The 14310-nt window shown below is 45.0% G+C and overlaps 1 protein-coding gene across 5 annotated transcripts in view; it reads right to left on the reverse strand.

Annotated features, from left to right (window-relative positions):
- Window positions 1-417: 417 nt before the first annotated feature.
- Window positions 418-14310, reverse strand: part of LOC148039943 (uncharacterized) — a 40700-nt gene continuing 26807 nt past the window's right edge. For 2 of the 5 annotated variants that reach the window (XM_087695404.1, XM_087695400.1), the window contains exons 4-5: window positions 1206-1381; window positions 421-1068 (exon numbers count right to left, since the gene is read on the reverse strand). In XM_087695404.1, the coding sequence (XP_087551530.1) occupies window positions 972-1068; window positions 1206-1381 (273 nt within the window). In that variant the 3' untranslated portion in view covers window positions 421-971. Of the gene's footprint in view, window positions 1069-1205; window positions 1382-14310 lie in introns of all 5 variants that reach the window. The other 3 variants (XM_087695407.1, XM_087695405.1, XM_087695402.1) reach the window with 3 other exon arrangements.

Here is a 14310-nt window from a genome sequence, read left to right on the forward strand (position 1 = left end):
ATGATCTCCCATTTAAGTAACAACAAAGGACAATGATATCTAAGGGAATTACATTAAGTCTTAATAAAAAGATTACGCATAGATGTCTCTTAGGTTGTGGTTGTTGCTAACAGTAATACTATGATATGTACCCCTGAAAACTTTTGTAATTTTGTAATGATTCTATTGTGAATTGGCCTGTCAGTTCCTTGTACTCTAAGCCTGTTCCATTCAGCACCATGTAATGAGTTTATTGAATGGAACAAAATAATTATTCACACGGTCACAACTACTCTTTTTCAGCATAAGTTTGACTCTATCCTGCAGTAATCACAACACAATGGACGATTAAATTCATTTGACTCACTGCCCCGGATCATCACATTCCTTCAAACAAAGTGGAGTTTGACTATTTCAGTTGCCCAATGCTATTGCTAGATTTTTACAAACGGGAAAATCGCCTGCAGAATCTACTCTATGTTGAGGCACAGACAGACTTCGATTAAACACATAACCATCAGATTTACTCTAAGACTTTCCTCTTTGTACTGTATAAAAGGCTTACAACAGCTTTAGAGCTGCATTTAAAGCACTGACACCTCTGGAATTTCTGTCGTGACATCAACCAAATCTTAAGAAGTTACCTAACAATTGGTCTTAGAGTTGATAAGTAATGCGCGCACATTTTGTCATGCTAAGGGAAAAACCACTCAACCTTGCCGATCCAATACATTTTCAATTTTGTTGAAGTCAGCTCTCACTTGGAGAGGGGAACTTTGAATATGAAATAGAAATAATGTGTGATCCTACTACGATGACTGTTGGCATTGCATTTTGCTTGATGCTGACTGTTAGCATTGCATTTTGCTTGATGCTGACTGATGTCCCGTTGTGCTAAAAATGGCACATGCTGCAAATAACACGTAGCCGGTAAATTGACAGAGGCACCAGCTCCTACGAAACCAATCAGCTGGAGGCTGGTCCAACAACTTTCAGCCAGCGTGTGTAATTATAGCCTCTACACGCTCAAGAGAACCATAGAGATGACCATAGTTCATCCCTATAATGGGCTCACCAGTTCCCAAAGCTCTGCATAATTTAAGTACACATTAAAATATTAGAAAGAACGTCCTTCATTGCTGTCAACTAAAAACATAAATTTGAAACATTAATAGTGATCCCATACAAGGTAGAAATAGAATCCCATATAAGGTCAAGATACACACCCGTGGATGTCAGGAAGGACATACTCCGCATTCCAACCGACTCGAACATCAAACCCAGGAAATATAGGAAACAATGTTTTATGTCGAATCTGAGTTACTCCATCTCCTCCATATGCAGAGGTCAATTTCCACTTCCAACCTGTTGTGTGATTGTGAAATTCATGTCCAATGCCAACCTTCACAAAACAAATGTTTTTAAAAAGCAATCCATGTGATGGACAGTGATTCTGCAAAACTGAAAAGTAAGTTGTCTCCTAATGGTATCCTGGTGAGTGAAGAACATGCATATGTATACCAAGTATAACCAAAAATATTTAACAGTAAGCTTCATGTCACATGTCAGATATAATACAACTTCTGAGGTGCAGGAACCTAGAATCTAACAAGTACACAGGAATCTACCATCTAATCCTTACCGAAAAAAATGCACAATTACAAATTCCAGAATTTTATAATCTGTTTCCGTTTATGTTAGATGTGTGACAGCCTCGCCTCTTAAATCATGGAGGCGAGGGATAAGTTCATTAATTGACTCAAGGATTAACATACAGAGCTTATTCACACAATTCATAATCAACTGTCATGGTACCAACTGAATCTTTAAAAAGTTGGTACTGTGACAAGAAAGCTTGGTACCAAAAATCCAGAGAAGAGGGTAAGCCTGAATTAAGCTCTTTATCTGACGAGACAAGAGACCTTCATATGTGATGGAGGTGACAAAAGCTTCAGCATTCACCAATCATCATTAATTGTGTTTAGGGTTGTCTATGTCTTGCAGAAGGGATCTCTAACCCAATCCATCCTGTCCCATTGGCGCTGGCTGTTGAACTAGATGTTTGGCCGATCGTTTCCAGCCGTTTGCAGGGTTTTTGAACTGTAGCTGGCTGAGGGCTTCCTCTACCACAATACCCATGTGCTCCCTCCCCCCCACCCCCCCCCTCTCTCTCTCTCTCTCTCATATTATTTAACACTAAATGCACCGGTCAGTCCTCAACACAGTTGTCCACATTTGACAGACCGGACAATTACTCCCATCCCATCCAACTTGTCCAATGCTGGCCATACTTGTTCAATGAGTTCCCTTCCCTATCCAACCATTGCACAGGTCAAAATTTACTATTGGAGGTCAAAAGTGACTGATTAGATGACTTTTTTTCTCCCCCTTTCCATGGTATTTCAAGTTCCTAACTTCCAGCCTAGAATACACTCTCTCTCTCTCTCTCTCTCTCTCTCTCTCTCTCTCTCTCTCTGTGTTGAGCAACCAAAGTCATTACATGCACTAACATTTATCGACATTTGCATTAATTCCTAATTTTGGTCTTCATTAACAGCCCCAAAATAGGCTTTGTTTGTATTTATTGGTATGTATTTCGTGAATCACATGGTAATACAAATGCTCCAAAATCCCCTATAAATAGTGCATGTTGTAGGCGTTTTTCACCTCCCCTAATCACCCCATTCATTCTCCCTACATTCAGATCATTCTCTCCCTCTTCTTCAACTGCCCACGAGTTCTCCCAGCAGGCAACCAAATCTAGAGTGCTCCTACAACCTGCACGTCATCAGAATCTTCTTGCCCTACTGCCAACATGCCATTCTCACTGAGACAAAATGCACCAAACCAGTTACAAACGTTTATGATGTATGGCCCTATTGGAGAGAGGGAGCCAATGCCAATGCCCGTGCAGCCAATGACTCACTATTGTACACAACTATGTCATGTTTGGTATATGGATTCCATTTCCCAAGCATATATCTGGAGTTCTCCCTTTGCAGTGTTCTTTCGTTTTCTTTTGTTCTCTTTTCTCTCGTGTTGTGCAGTCTATTACAGCACTCTTCTATGCTTCCATCCCTCGCTGCATCCACTTCTAACATGGTATAAGATTTCACAATCAAGGTCTGAAATGGTGTCAGACATCCATGTTTGGGCTCCGGGTGCTATTTTCCGTGGTGGATACTCTGTGCTCACAGTTTTCTGGAGCTGATCTGATTTTCTCTGTCTACTGCAGCTGAGCAAACAGTTTCTAGGGATTCTCAGCCTGTTTTCAGCCTTAAATTATTTGTGTTTTTATACTGCTGCCTGCCTTTTTTCATTTTCTTCATTATTTTACCATTGGCGACTGCATTTTGATCTGTGCCATTTGCATTTGCAGCATCTTGTGCTCCTGTAGAGTGAGCATCTTGTGCATTTGCATTTTGATCTGCGCCATTTGCATTTGCAGCATCTTGTGCTCCTATAGACTGAGCAACAAGTTTTTCAGTCGTTGTCCGTCTCTGGTTGGCTGATTCTCCCGTTCTTTTGCAAATTTTGTGATCACTTAATTTCAACACTGCATGTGAATTCGTACTACGTGCAGTCTGTGTTGTGTTTGGCTAGCCTCTCTCTCTCTCTCTACACATATATCCCCGATGCTTCTTGAGCATGAGGCATCTTTGCAATTACAGGAGAGGCTTCCATTTCAATATGGTGGCTCCAGTGAGGCATTTGCAGCTTCAAAGAGGGGTGAACAAGAAGAAGAAGCAAAGGCCCAGTGTTATCACTATGGTAAGAAGGGACATTTGTGCAATTGCAAAGAGTTAGTGGCTTCAAGGAAGGAGGAGGAGACATAGAAGAAGTAAGATTCGGCCTTCTCTACTGAGTCATCCTCCTCCTTTGACTCCGAGATCGGATCGCACAGTCGGACTGCCACGTGGCAGTCTGACCTGTTTCTGGACAGTCGGCCGACCTACATTTACTGGGCGCCTATTTTGTGGCTATTTATAGCCGATATTCCAGCAGTCTTCTCCCACTTCTGTTCGCAGATTACAGGCTGGAGGCTCGTGCAGATTTCATCTCTGTTTGCAGATTTCAGGTTGGAGATCCTGCAGACTGCAGCGGACTTCAAGGTGAACAGCAGGTTGCACCGTCGAGGTGGAGACACGCAGTCCCGCGCACTGCGCCCGTGTACATATCTGCATATCTTTGTATACAGCACACTTTATACAGCAAATCTTCATCTTCCACTATCTCTTTCTCTCTCCTCTCTCTGCGTTCTCTCTCTCTCAGTCTTGGTCCCACACTTCTGCATCACTGCACTCTAACATGGTATCATAGCAGTGTAGAAGGGCTGGCTGAGTGAAGAACCAACCTGAAGAGGAGTTTCCATCGCGACACAAGGCTGCGTTTCAAGCGTTTAAGGGCGAGCGGGAGGGTTGTGCCTCGGAACAAGGCTGAAGCAAGCATGGGCGCACAGGAAAGGAGTCCAGTTGGTGGATTTGCTACTGTTTGCTGCTGTTTGAAGAGGAGGAAGGCTGAGTTTTCAGCTTTCAAGTGCAGGTTTTGCTTTTTCATCGCCTCCGGCAGGTGAAGAAGGTTCGGGCCGCGGAAGAAAGAGCCCTAGCAAGCTGCGTTTTCACAGTCAAAGGGGGCTGCTTTTGCGTTTGTGAAGGCATTACAGGTGAAGATGTCTACAAAGATTGACTTGGAGTTCCAAACGATCATGGACCGGAAGGTGCCTGTCTTACCGACTCTTCCCGCAGATCAAAATCTCGATGGCGACAATTACCGCATTTGGCGCGTGATGATGTTGGCCATCCTTGAGTCCTACGATTCGGCGGAGCTTGTACAGGAGGAGATCGACCGGCCCCCGGTGAGAGATGAGTCCAAACTCTCTTCCGATGCTCGTGCGGAGTTGGCCAAGGCACAGTCTCACTGGGACAAACTGAATGCCCGGATTCGTTCTTTTCTTTTTCTGTCTTGTACTACAGCCGTGATAGCCCACATCAAGCACTTGACGGTGGCTCGGGAGATATGGCTGGAGCTTGATCAAATATATAACCGGATGACCCTTATGAAGCGGGTTTCTTTGGAGGTGCAGATGCGGACCCTGTCCGTGAATAAGTCTTCTTCGTTGTGGGAGCACATCAACAAGCTTAGACAGCTTCAGATGCAGGTTCAAAATGCGGGGAAGCCGATTTCCTCCGAAGACATGGCGATCACACTTTTATCCCAGTTGCCGCCACGATTCGACGCTTTCTACTCCGCCCTTATTGCTTTGGGGCATGAGTCTACTCTTCGGTGGGAAGAGTTGGTTCCTATGGTCTTGGACCAAGAGGAACAACTGAAGGGATAGCATGCTTCCAAGTCGGAAGCCTTGACAGGTCAAGCCTCTCAAAAGAAGGGGAAGGACCAAAAGAAGGAGGAGGAGGACAACAAGACAAAGAAGGACAAGGACAAGGACAAAGAATCCACATGCCATATTTGTGGAAAGACTGGCCATTGAAAAAAGGATTGCCCTGACAAAGACAAGAAGGACACGAAGGATTCTGGAGCGGTGGCTACACCCTCATCAGCTGCGTTTCTTCATTTAGCTGTCATTGAGGACTCTACACCGAATGCTTCTGATGCTGCGATGACAGCTCCCCAGGCTCGAGAGTGGATCGTTGACAGTGGTGCCTCCCGGCACATGACTCCTTCATCAGTTGGTGTTGCCAAGTTGCGAACTTCGCGTGGGTAGATTCTCATTGGAGATAGCTCTTCGGTATCTATTGCAGGACAGGGTGAGATGCAGCTTATTCCAGATGGACATGGTAGTACCCATACCTCAGAGGTCTTGCATGTGCCAGGTTTAGGGTATCATCTACTTTCAGTTCATAAGATTTGTTCCCTTGGACTTTTGGTGGAGTTTGACAGTGATTCGGTGCGAGTGCTTGATCATGGGTCGAGAAAGGTTCTCTCATCAGGATATGAGGAGAACGGCATCTACAAATTGACGTCTTCTACCGCTCTCCCTACTCTTCTTCTTACCTCTCAGACACAGTCAGAGCTATGGCATGCTCGGTTTGGTCACCTTAACTATGATTATCTTCGGAGGGCGTCACATGGACAGCTTGTTGGAGGGTTGCCGGACATAGTGGTGAGCCAACAGCCATGTGTCTCCTGCATTCGTGGGAAACAGTATAGGATGCGATTCCCAACAAAGCTTCGCGGCGGTCTACTTCACCGATGGAGCTTGTATCTACGGATCTTTGTGGCCCTATGAGGAACGAGTCTTTGAGAGGAAGCTCATACTTCATGTTGATCGTAGATGACTACAGCAGGATGACTTGGGCCTATTTCTTGGCGTTGAAGTCGGAGGCCTTCTCCCACTTCAAGGATTGGCTTCTCTTTGAGGAGAACCGATCAGGCCGGAGATTGAAGACCTTGCGATCCAACAAGGATGGTGAATTTGTTTCTAATGAGTTTGCTCGTTTCTGTGCAAATAAAGGTATTCACCAGGAGTTTGCTAATACCAACACTCCTCAAGAAAATGGCATTCTTGAACAGAAGAATCGAAGTGTGATCAAGATGGCGCGCACCATGATGGAGCACCGACAGACACCTCAATTTCTGTGGGCCAAGACTGTGGCTACAGCAGTCCATATCCTTAACCGATCCCCCACTTCGGCCGTTCATGGGATGACACCTTTTGAGGCTTACTTTGGGACTAAGCCCGATGTTTCTTATTTTAGGGTTTTTGGGTGTGATGCCTATGTTCACATTTCCAAGGCTCATCGTGATAAATTTGAAGCAGCTTCCCAAAGACAGGTGTTTGTTGGCTACAGCTCTCAGTCCCAAGGCTATCGTTTGTATGATCCCATCAAGCGGGATGTGTACACCAGTCGAGATGTGCGGTTCGTGGAGGTTCCGGCCATAGCAACGGGTGAGAAGCATCCCGTTCTTGGAGATCCAGGGGAGAGTTGGGCTCCCTAGACAGTTCCTTTGGAGCCCGCGCCTTTTGATTCCGATTCTGTTTCCGATACAGAGTCTACTGTTCCACCGGTCACCCCCGAGGAGTTACCACCGGTGGATATCCCAGAGTCTTCAACTGATGGAGAGAGACGAGGAGAGGTCCGGCCTCCTCTTTGTTGGGCCCGTGACACACTCCGTGATTCAAGGATCGAGGGGGTCCCTGAGGAGTGGGGACCGCAGGATGGTCCGCGGCAGTCACGGAGGCACCAGGCACATTCTACGGAGCTTGTTTGCTCTAACTATTGTTTGATGACCCGTGTTATGCAAGATCGAGAGCCCACCTCCGTGCAGGAGGCTTTACAGTCCGCACCATGGAAGAAAGCTATGGAAGCCGAGTTGGAGGCTATTGAGAGGAATGGCACTTGGTATCTTGTGCCTCGCCCCCCGGATAAGAAGGTGATTGGCGTCAAATGGATCTTCAAGACCAAGTACCTTAGCAATGGTTCTTTGGACAAGCACAAGGCTCGCCTTGTTACTAAAGGTTTTGCACAGCGCCCAAGGAATGATTGTCATGATACTTTTGCCCCCACTGCTCGCATAGCGACTATTCGAGCTGTTCTTGCCTTGGCTGGCCATAGGAGATGGCCTGTCTACCAGTTGGATGTGAAGTCGGCCTTCCTCAATGATGATTTGAAGGAGGAGATCTATGTCGAGCAGCCTCCTGGCTTTGGATCTTCAGATGGGCAAGTCTACAGGTTAAAGGCGGCCTTGTATGGCCTCAAGCAGGCTCCGCGTGCATGGAACGAGAAGATTGATTCGTTCCTTTAGTCACAGTTGGGATATCAGCGTTCCAAGGCCGATCCGCAGCTTTATATACACACTTCCGAGGCTGATTGTGTGCTTTTTGTGTTGTATGTTGATGAGTTGATTGTCACAGGTGAACGTGCACAAAAGGTCAAAGAGATAAAGGCAGCTTTACATCAAACGTTCGAGATGACGGATTTGGGTCTACTCCATTTCTTCTTGGGCCATGAGATTTATTAGTCTCAGAGGGGGATTTTCATCTCTCAGCAGAGATATGTACAGGAGCTCATTCAGCTTCTCCCATCGCAGATGCTTCCCGCTACCGTCAGTTGATTGGATCACTGATTTGGCTCCTCAACACTCGTGTTGATCTTTGTTTTGCTGTTGGTCTCTTGGCGGGGTTCATGAGTGAACCTCAGACGGTGCATTGGCAAGCTGCCCAGAGGATACTTCGGTATTTGAGGGGGACATCCGATTTAGGGATTCATTATCCAACAAGCGCAGGTGGTTCAGATCTTGTACTTGCAGGTTGGAGCGACTCGGATTGGGCTAGTGATGTGGACCATAGGCGGTCTACAACAGGTTACTGTTTTACCTTGGGTGCAGGTGTTATCTCATGGAGTAGCAAGAAGCAGCCCACGGTAGCCCTTTCGTCTACTGAGGCGGAGTATCGGGCCGCGTCTTCCACCATATGTGAGGCTGTGTGGCTTCAGAGATTGTTGGAGGAGCTTGGCTGCCCCCAGACTCGTCCTACTTTGCTGCATGCGACAATGAGAGTTGCATTGCCTTGGCACGAAATCCTATTTTCCATGCCCGGACGAAGCACATAGAAATCCAGTACCACTTCATCAGAGAGAAGCTTCTTGATGAGACCATTGCTGTGGAGTACTGCAAGACGGAGGACAATCTTGCAGATTTGTTTACAAAGGCACTTCCCCAGGCTCTACTTCGGAGACATGCCAGATCCCTCAGGCTTCTGCCCCGCCCAGGCTCTGAGAGGGGGTGTTAGCGATCAGACCCTGTCGGACTGCAGTCGGATTGCACAGTCGGACTGCACAATCGGACTGCCACGTGGCAGTCCGACCTGTTTCTGGACAGTCGGCTGCATTTAATGCAGCCGATCTGCATTTACTGGGCGCCTATTTTGTGGCTATTTATAGCCAATATTCCAGCAGTCTTCTTCCACTTCTGTTTGCAGATTACAGGCTGGAGGCTCATGCAGATTTCATCTCTGTCTGCAGATTTCAGGTTGGAGATCGTGCAGGCTGCAGCGGACTTCGAGGTGAACAGCAGGTTGCACCGTCGAGGTGGAGACACGCAGTCCCGCGCACTGCGCCCGTGTACATATCTGCATATCTTTGTATACAGCACACTTTATACAGCAGATCATCTTCCATTGTCTCTTTCTCTCTCTTCTCTCTGCGTTCTCTCTCTCTCAGTCTTGGTCCCACGCTTCCGCATCACTGCACTCTGACACTTCCTTAACGCATCGACTACAATCTAGCAAGTTTTGAAATTCTAGAGCTAGGATTGACTTCCAAGTTCATGATGGGCTACTATTTGACAGAGAGCGAGATTGGCTCCTAGTCTGAGCTCACATGAGGGGACACTTTGGCGATCTTAGTCAAAGGCTAGAAATCCATGTTCATGTATTCTCAAAGGCATTTTTGACAAGGTGATCATCTATGCTCCTACAAGGCATTGTTAATAGACACAAAGAGCTATGGTTTTTCTCTAATTTTCAAATTCTGGTACGATTGACATCCACATCAGGTTCTCTCCAGGGCACCTTGGTGGTGACTTGATCACCCATTGCTTGGGTATCCATGGTCCTATTCTTGTGGTCTTTATTATATACACTATGATGAGTCATTATCATTGTATTATATCAGATCACCCATAATCTGAGAGAGAGTACTAGCAATCTAGTAAGCTCATGAGTGAGATTGTGCAAGGTTTAGTGGGCCAAGCAAATATAGATATTTTAGGTAATTTTTTGTGTGTCATTTTTATGGTTTTTTCAACATTTATTGCTAGCAGACCTGATCATTTTTCATGATATGTTTTTTGTCTATTTATTCGGCTCCCTCCATAGTCAATCACTCATCATCTACAGATTCCAGTGCAAGTCCTAGTGGAGAGAGGAAGCCGATGCCAATGACTCACTATTGTACGCGACTCTCGTGTTTGGTATATGGATTCCATTTCTTGAGCATATCTCTAAGTTCTCCCTTTGCAATGTTCTTTTGTTTCTTTTGTTTTCTATTTTCTCTCATGTTGTGATGTCTATTACAACAATCTTCTATGCTTCCATCACTACACCCACTTCTAACATCCATAATCCACCTTGTTGGTTGCCACCCTGTAGGAGTTCTTTTGGTTGTTGGTCATTATCCCTTCTCAGCAAGGTTTGTGTTTTACGCTACTGGATACTCAAGTCACTACAAGCAACCTCATTCATCTTCAAATGACATCATTTTGGAGCTCCCAACATCTATACTTTTACACTTCTTCCAATGTGGCTGCCCAACAATCATTTTGGTAGCAGCCATCATTCAAAGAGATTACAACTTCTCATCGTCATCACCACCTACATCTCTTGAGACTGCATTTCACTCCCACTACCATTGTCCATCATCACCTAATGTCTTCTCCAACATCCCCAAACCCACAAGATTGTGTATCACTCCCTCCACAAAGCATCCTCATCCACAAGTGTTGTCACCTGATCAGTTGGAATAGTGCAACCATCTTCAAGCCTTGTTTGACATCATCTCAATACTAGCCCCAAAGACAAAACCCTGAGGCTCCACCATTGTACCAACATTGTACATTATCCTTTATTTCATTCACTTTCTATGATTTTGAGTTTTGAGTCTCATGTTTTCAATACACACTCCGTGTTCCTTCCCGCAAACCCTACCATTTCTTTACATGGTATCAAAGCAAAGGTGCTATAAAAGCTAAAGATCTTTATCATCAATGAAGGCAAATAAAGGCTGTGAGGAGTGGCAACACTCTCGTATTCCAAATTCTTCCTCATTGTGTTGCATCATTCAAGATACCATTACCTTCTCCCTTCCACCCTTCCATCACAAATTTGACACACTAGTGCTATGGCTTCTTCTCCAAAAGCAAAAGGACAAACCATTGGGTGATCAGCTTCACTACTGCAACAAGGTGCGGATGCTCCGCACACATCAAGGAAGGCCTGAACAATGCAAAAAATCAGCAATCTTCATGACAAATCTACAAAAAGCAAAAAGTAAACAGCCAAAAACCAAATCGCCAACCTCCATGGTGTGAATACAAGACCTGGGGTGCATAAAAACGAAATGCACAGCCTAAAGTAGAAGGCAGTTGGTGTGAACACACTTGAAAATATTCTAAAACTGAAATGCAAGGGTGCCACCCCCTAAAAGCACACGAAATGACAAAACATACAAAATGTCAAAGCTCCTAATCTTCTCGTCTACTGACTCAAACTAAGGTTCACAAGAAGGACTCAAGAGATGACTATTCATGACACAAATTTCCACTAACACAGTCAACATAAGAGAACAAGAACACATGAACTCAGAAATAGTGAACTCAAGAAATGAAATCCATATACCAAAGGACAAGAGTGTGTACAAAGGCACTGACTATCGACAACCAATAGAGTGCTCTCTCTCTCTCTCTCTCCCAGAAAGTTGCAATGTGCATATATCAAATGACCATGAGATTGAGGAGAGGTAGCCTTTTAATAGGTAAAAATAAAAGGAGGTGTCAATCAGGTTGACCAACATTTAAAAAGACCAAAACATATGCCAGCCGGCCATAAGTGTGCCGCCTACTCAAAAATAAAATGCACTACAATCATGATATATACAATGCTAACACCCTCTCTCAGAGCATGGGTGATAAGTACAATGAAATATATGATGATAATGAAAGACCCACCGTAGTACTGTTTTAAAGACTAAACTATAGTAAAACCACACAACTGGAACAGCTGAAGCGATAACAGGGTTAAAGTTGGTATTAAACAGTCCGAATCACATTAATCCAACCTCCTGCATTACCCAGTCACCCCAACCTTGCACACTGATTCAGTCTCTGTGCAGGCCATTCTAGAAGGGCGACAGAGATCAGAAAGCAGCAATAGTGGAGCAGTTACAGGCTGCACATTCTAGACCTAAAGGCCTAAAGTAGTTGTGTTTGACCAGTTACAGGTCTTTCAAACCCAAAGCTGCCCATGTGACCGGAGTCAGATTCCAGCTGAGGGCTACATCATAAACACTCACACATACAAGGGAGAACAACACAAAATGGGAATAGAAAATCGAATGACACCTAGTCTGGTTGAAACCACTCTATGACTCACATAAAGCAGTAGTGCCTTCAATTAACACTTGGTCTTTTCACACACACACACAAACAGAGACCTCACTCCCTCGCTCAACACCAGATTGGCCCCGAAGACCGACGCCCCTCTCGGTATTTCTTTATCAATTAAAAGATGGAAAGTTACAAAAAAGAAATGTTCCAAAATACATAACCTGTGAACAATTGGTTTCCATCTTTTCTGAGTAAATCCCAGCTGCATAAGGACAATACAACATGACCAGATCAACATCCCTTTTAGGAAAGCATTTTCTATAACCATAGCTTAATGATTCATGTGCAAAATTGCAGTCTGCAGAACTCTAAATTCACTGTTCTTACTGTCCAACATGTCCGGAACAACATCCCTTTTAGGAAAGCATTTTCTGTGACCATAACTCAATGATTCATGTGCAGAATTGCAGTCTACAGAACTCTGAATTCACTGTTCTTACTATCCAACATGTCCAAAACAATATCTCTTTTTACTCTAGCATCATTCCAGCAGTAAAACAGTCCCACAAACAGCACTAAATCAGAGCTGAAAAACCTTGTTCATGTGTGGCATGGTCATTACTTTCTTTAGTTCCTGCATTGAAGAAGCAAACAGCTGCTCCTGAACCTAGACAGTGAGGCTCTTGCCTTAGCAAAAGTGCAAATAAAACACAGAACTGTACCTTCGATGGAGTCAGCCCATCATACAGAGCATTTCCTCTGAGAATAGAGAGAGAGTTGACCAGAGGGAGCAAGCTCTACCTCCGTACACGAGTCGGAGACGAAGAAGTACTCTCTATAGCTGATGCTCTTACAGCAATCTGCCCTCAACTCCTCAAAACTTCATTCTCAGATCTACCCCTCATGCCGATTACGGTTTTTTTTTTATGCTCTCTCTCTCTCTTTTGGGAATTTGTGCCACATGGCATACATGTAACAATTTTCTCGTTTAAACCTTCTGGTCTAGAATTCTCCATGATCGGTGCAAAATTTAACCTCGGTACAAACCAGAGAATTAATCCTCGGGCAAAAACGAAGACAATGACGCGAATAGATTCTCGGGTCCAAAAATAGTAACTCTCTAAATTTTAGGGATGGTGACCCCTGCATTCATCAAGTTGCTTTGAGCAACTTTTATCATTGCAAGCTAAGTTATAGTGGCTCAGTTATAGTGACTCAGTTATAGTGACTTTTATTCTGTGAGCATTCTTACATGTGCATCTTCTGTCTTGGCCAAGCTAAGTCCAATGTGTCCCAAGGGCTGCCTCTGTTTACTGTAACACCGGCAACAGGAAAGAAGCGGGAAAATAGAAAAAATCTGAGAAGCAAGAAAAGGCGTAGGGCAAGCATGAAAAAGGTGCCCAGAAGAATAATAAGTCCGGAAAAAATCCAAAAGCAAGGGAACAACCGCCAAAAGTCCAAGGCGCAGCCGCCGAAGTCTGGAGGAGTTAAAAGCAAAAAAACGCACTTTTAAATGTAAAGGAACTCTCAAATCCTTGTAAAAGAGCGCCAAGCTCCCTCTTGTGCAAATTGTGAACTTAGAAGGGCGGTAGGACTAGCTAGGAAGTGAAAGAATGGAGAAAAATGACCTAGGCCATGGCCAGCCATGTAAAAATTGAGGATGACCGCCCGTGGGAAATAGGGCATATATATAAAGTTGAAAAGTGAATGAGAAGCTCATTCTTGTGGGTGGCAAAAAGCTTCTTCTTCTTCTCTTCTTCTTGCCTTCTTGCTTGTGCTTGAGAAAGGGAGTAAGTTTAAGGGAGTGCGTATGTGAGAGTGAGGGATCGAGGAGAATAAGCTCCCCATCTCCTCTCTTCATCTTCTTCTCTTCTCTACTCTTCTCTTGTCTCGCGCGGCTATGGAGGATGGAGCTTGTTGGAGAGGGATTGAGGTTGCTTGAGCTTGCCTCAAGGATCGTGAAACTACCGGCATGCACGGGAGAGGAGGATACTCGATCGGGCATCAAGGTAAGCTAACTACATCCCATAGGTAGGGAGGCCGCGTCGGCTATGTGAGAGGTAGCCATGGCCACTCGGCTTGAAACACTTGACCAATAAGCGGTCCATAGGTCTCGGGGGTTGAGCTCGAAGCTCCCTTCATTTTGGTTTCATTGCCGGGACCGACGGAATCGAGCCTTGAGCGTCGCGCGCTTCGAATCGAGCATAGAAGTAGGGTTTTCAGCCCGAACCAGTGCTTGAGATAGATAGGAGATTTGGGTAGTTTGATCTT

This window comes from Lygodium microphyllum, chromosome 2, assembly GCF_053477565.2.
Source record: "Lygodium microphyllum isolate KBCC chromosome 2, Lygodium_microphyllum_v1.1.10, whole genome shotgun sequence".
In the NCBI taxonomy this organism is placed as follows: Eukaryota; Viridiplantae; Streptophyta; class Polypodiopsida; order Schizaeales; family Lygodiaceae; genus Lygodium; species Lygodium microphyllum.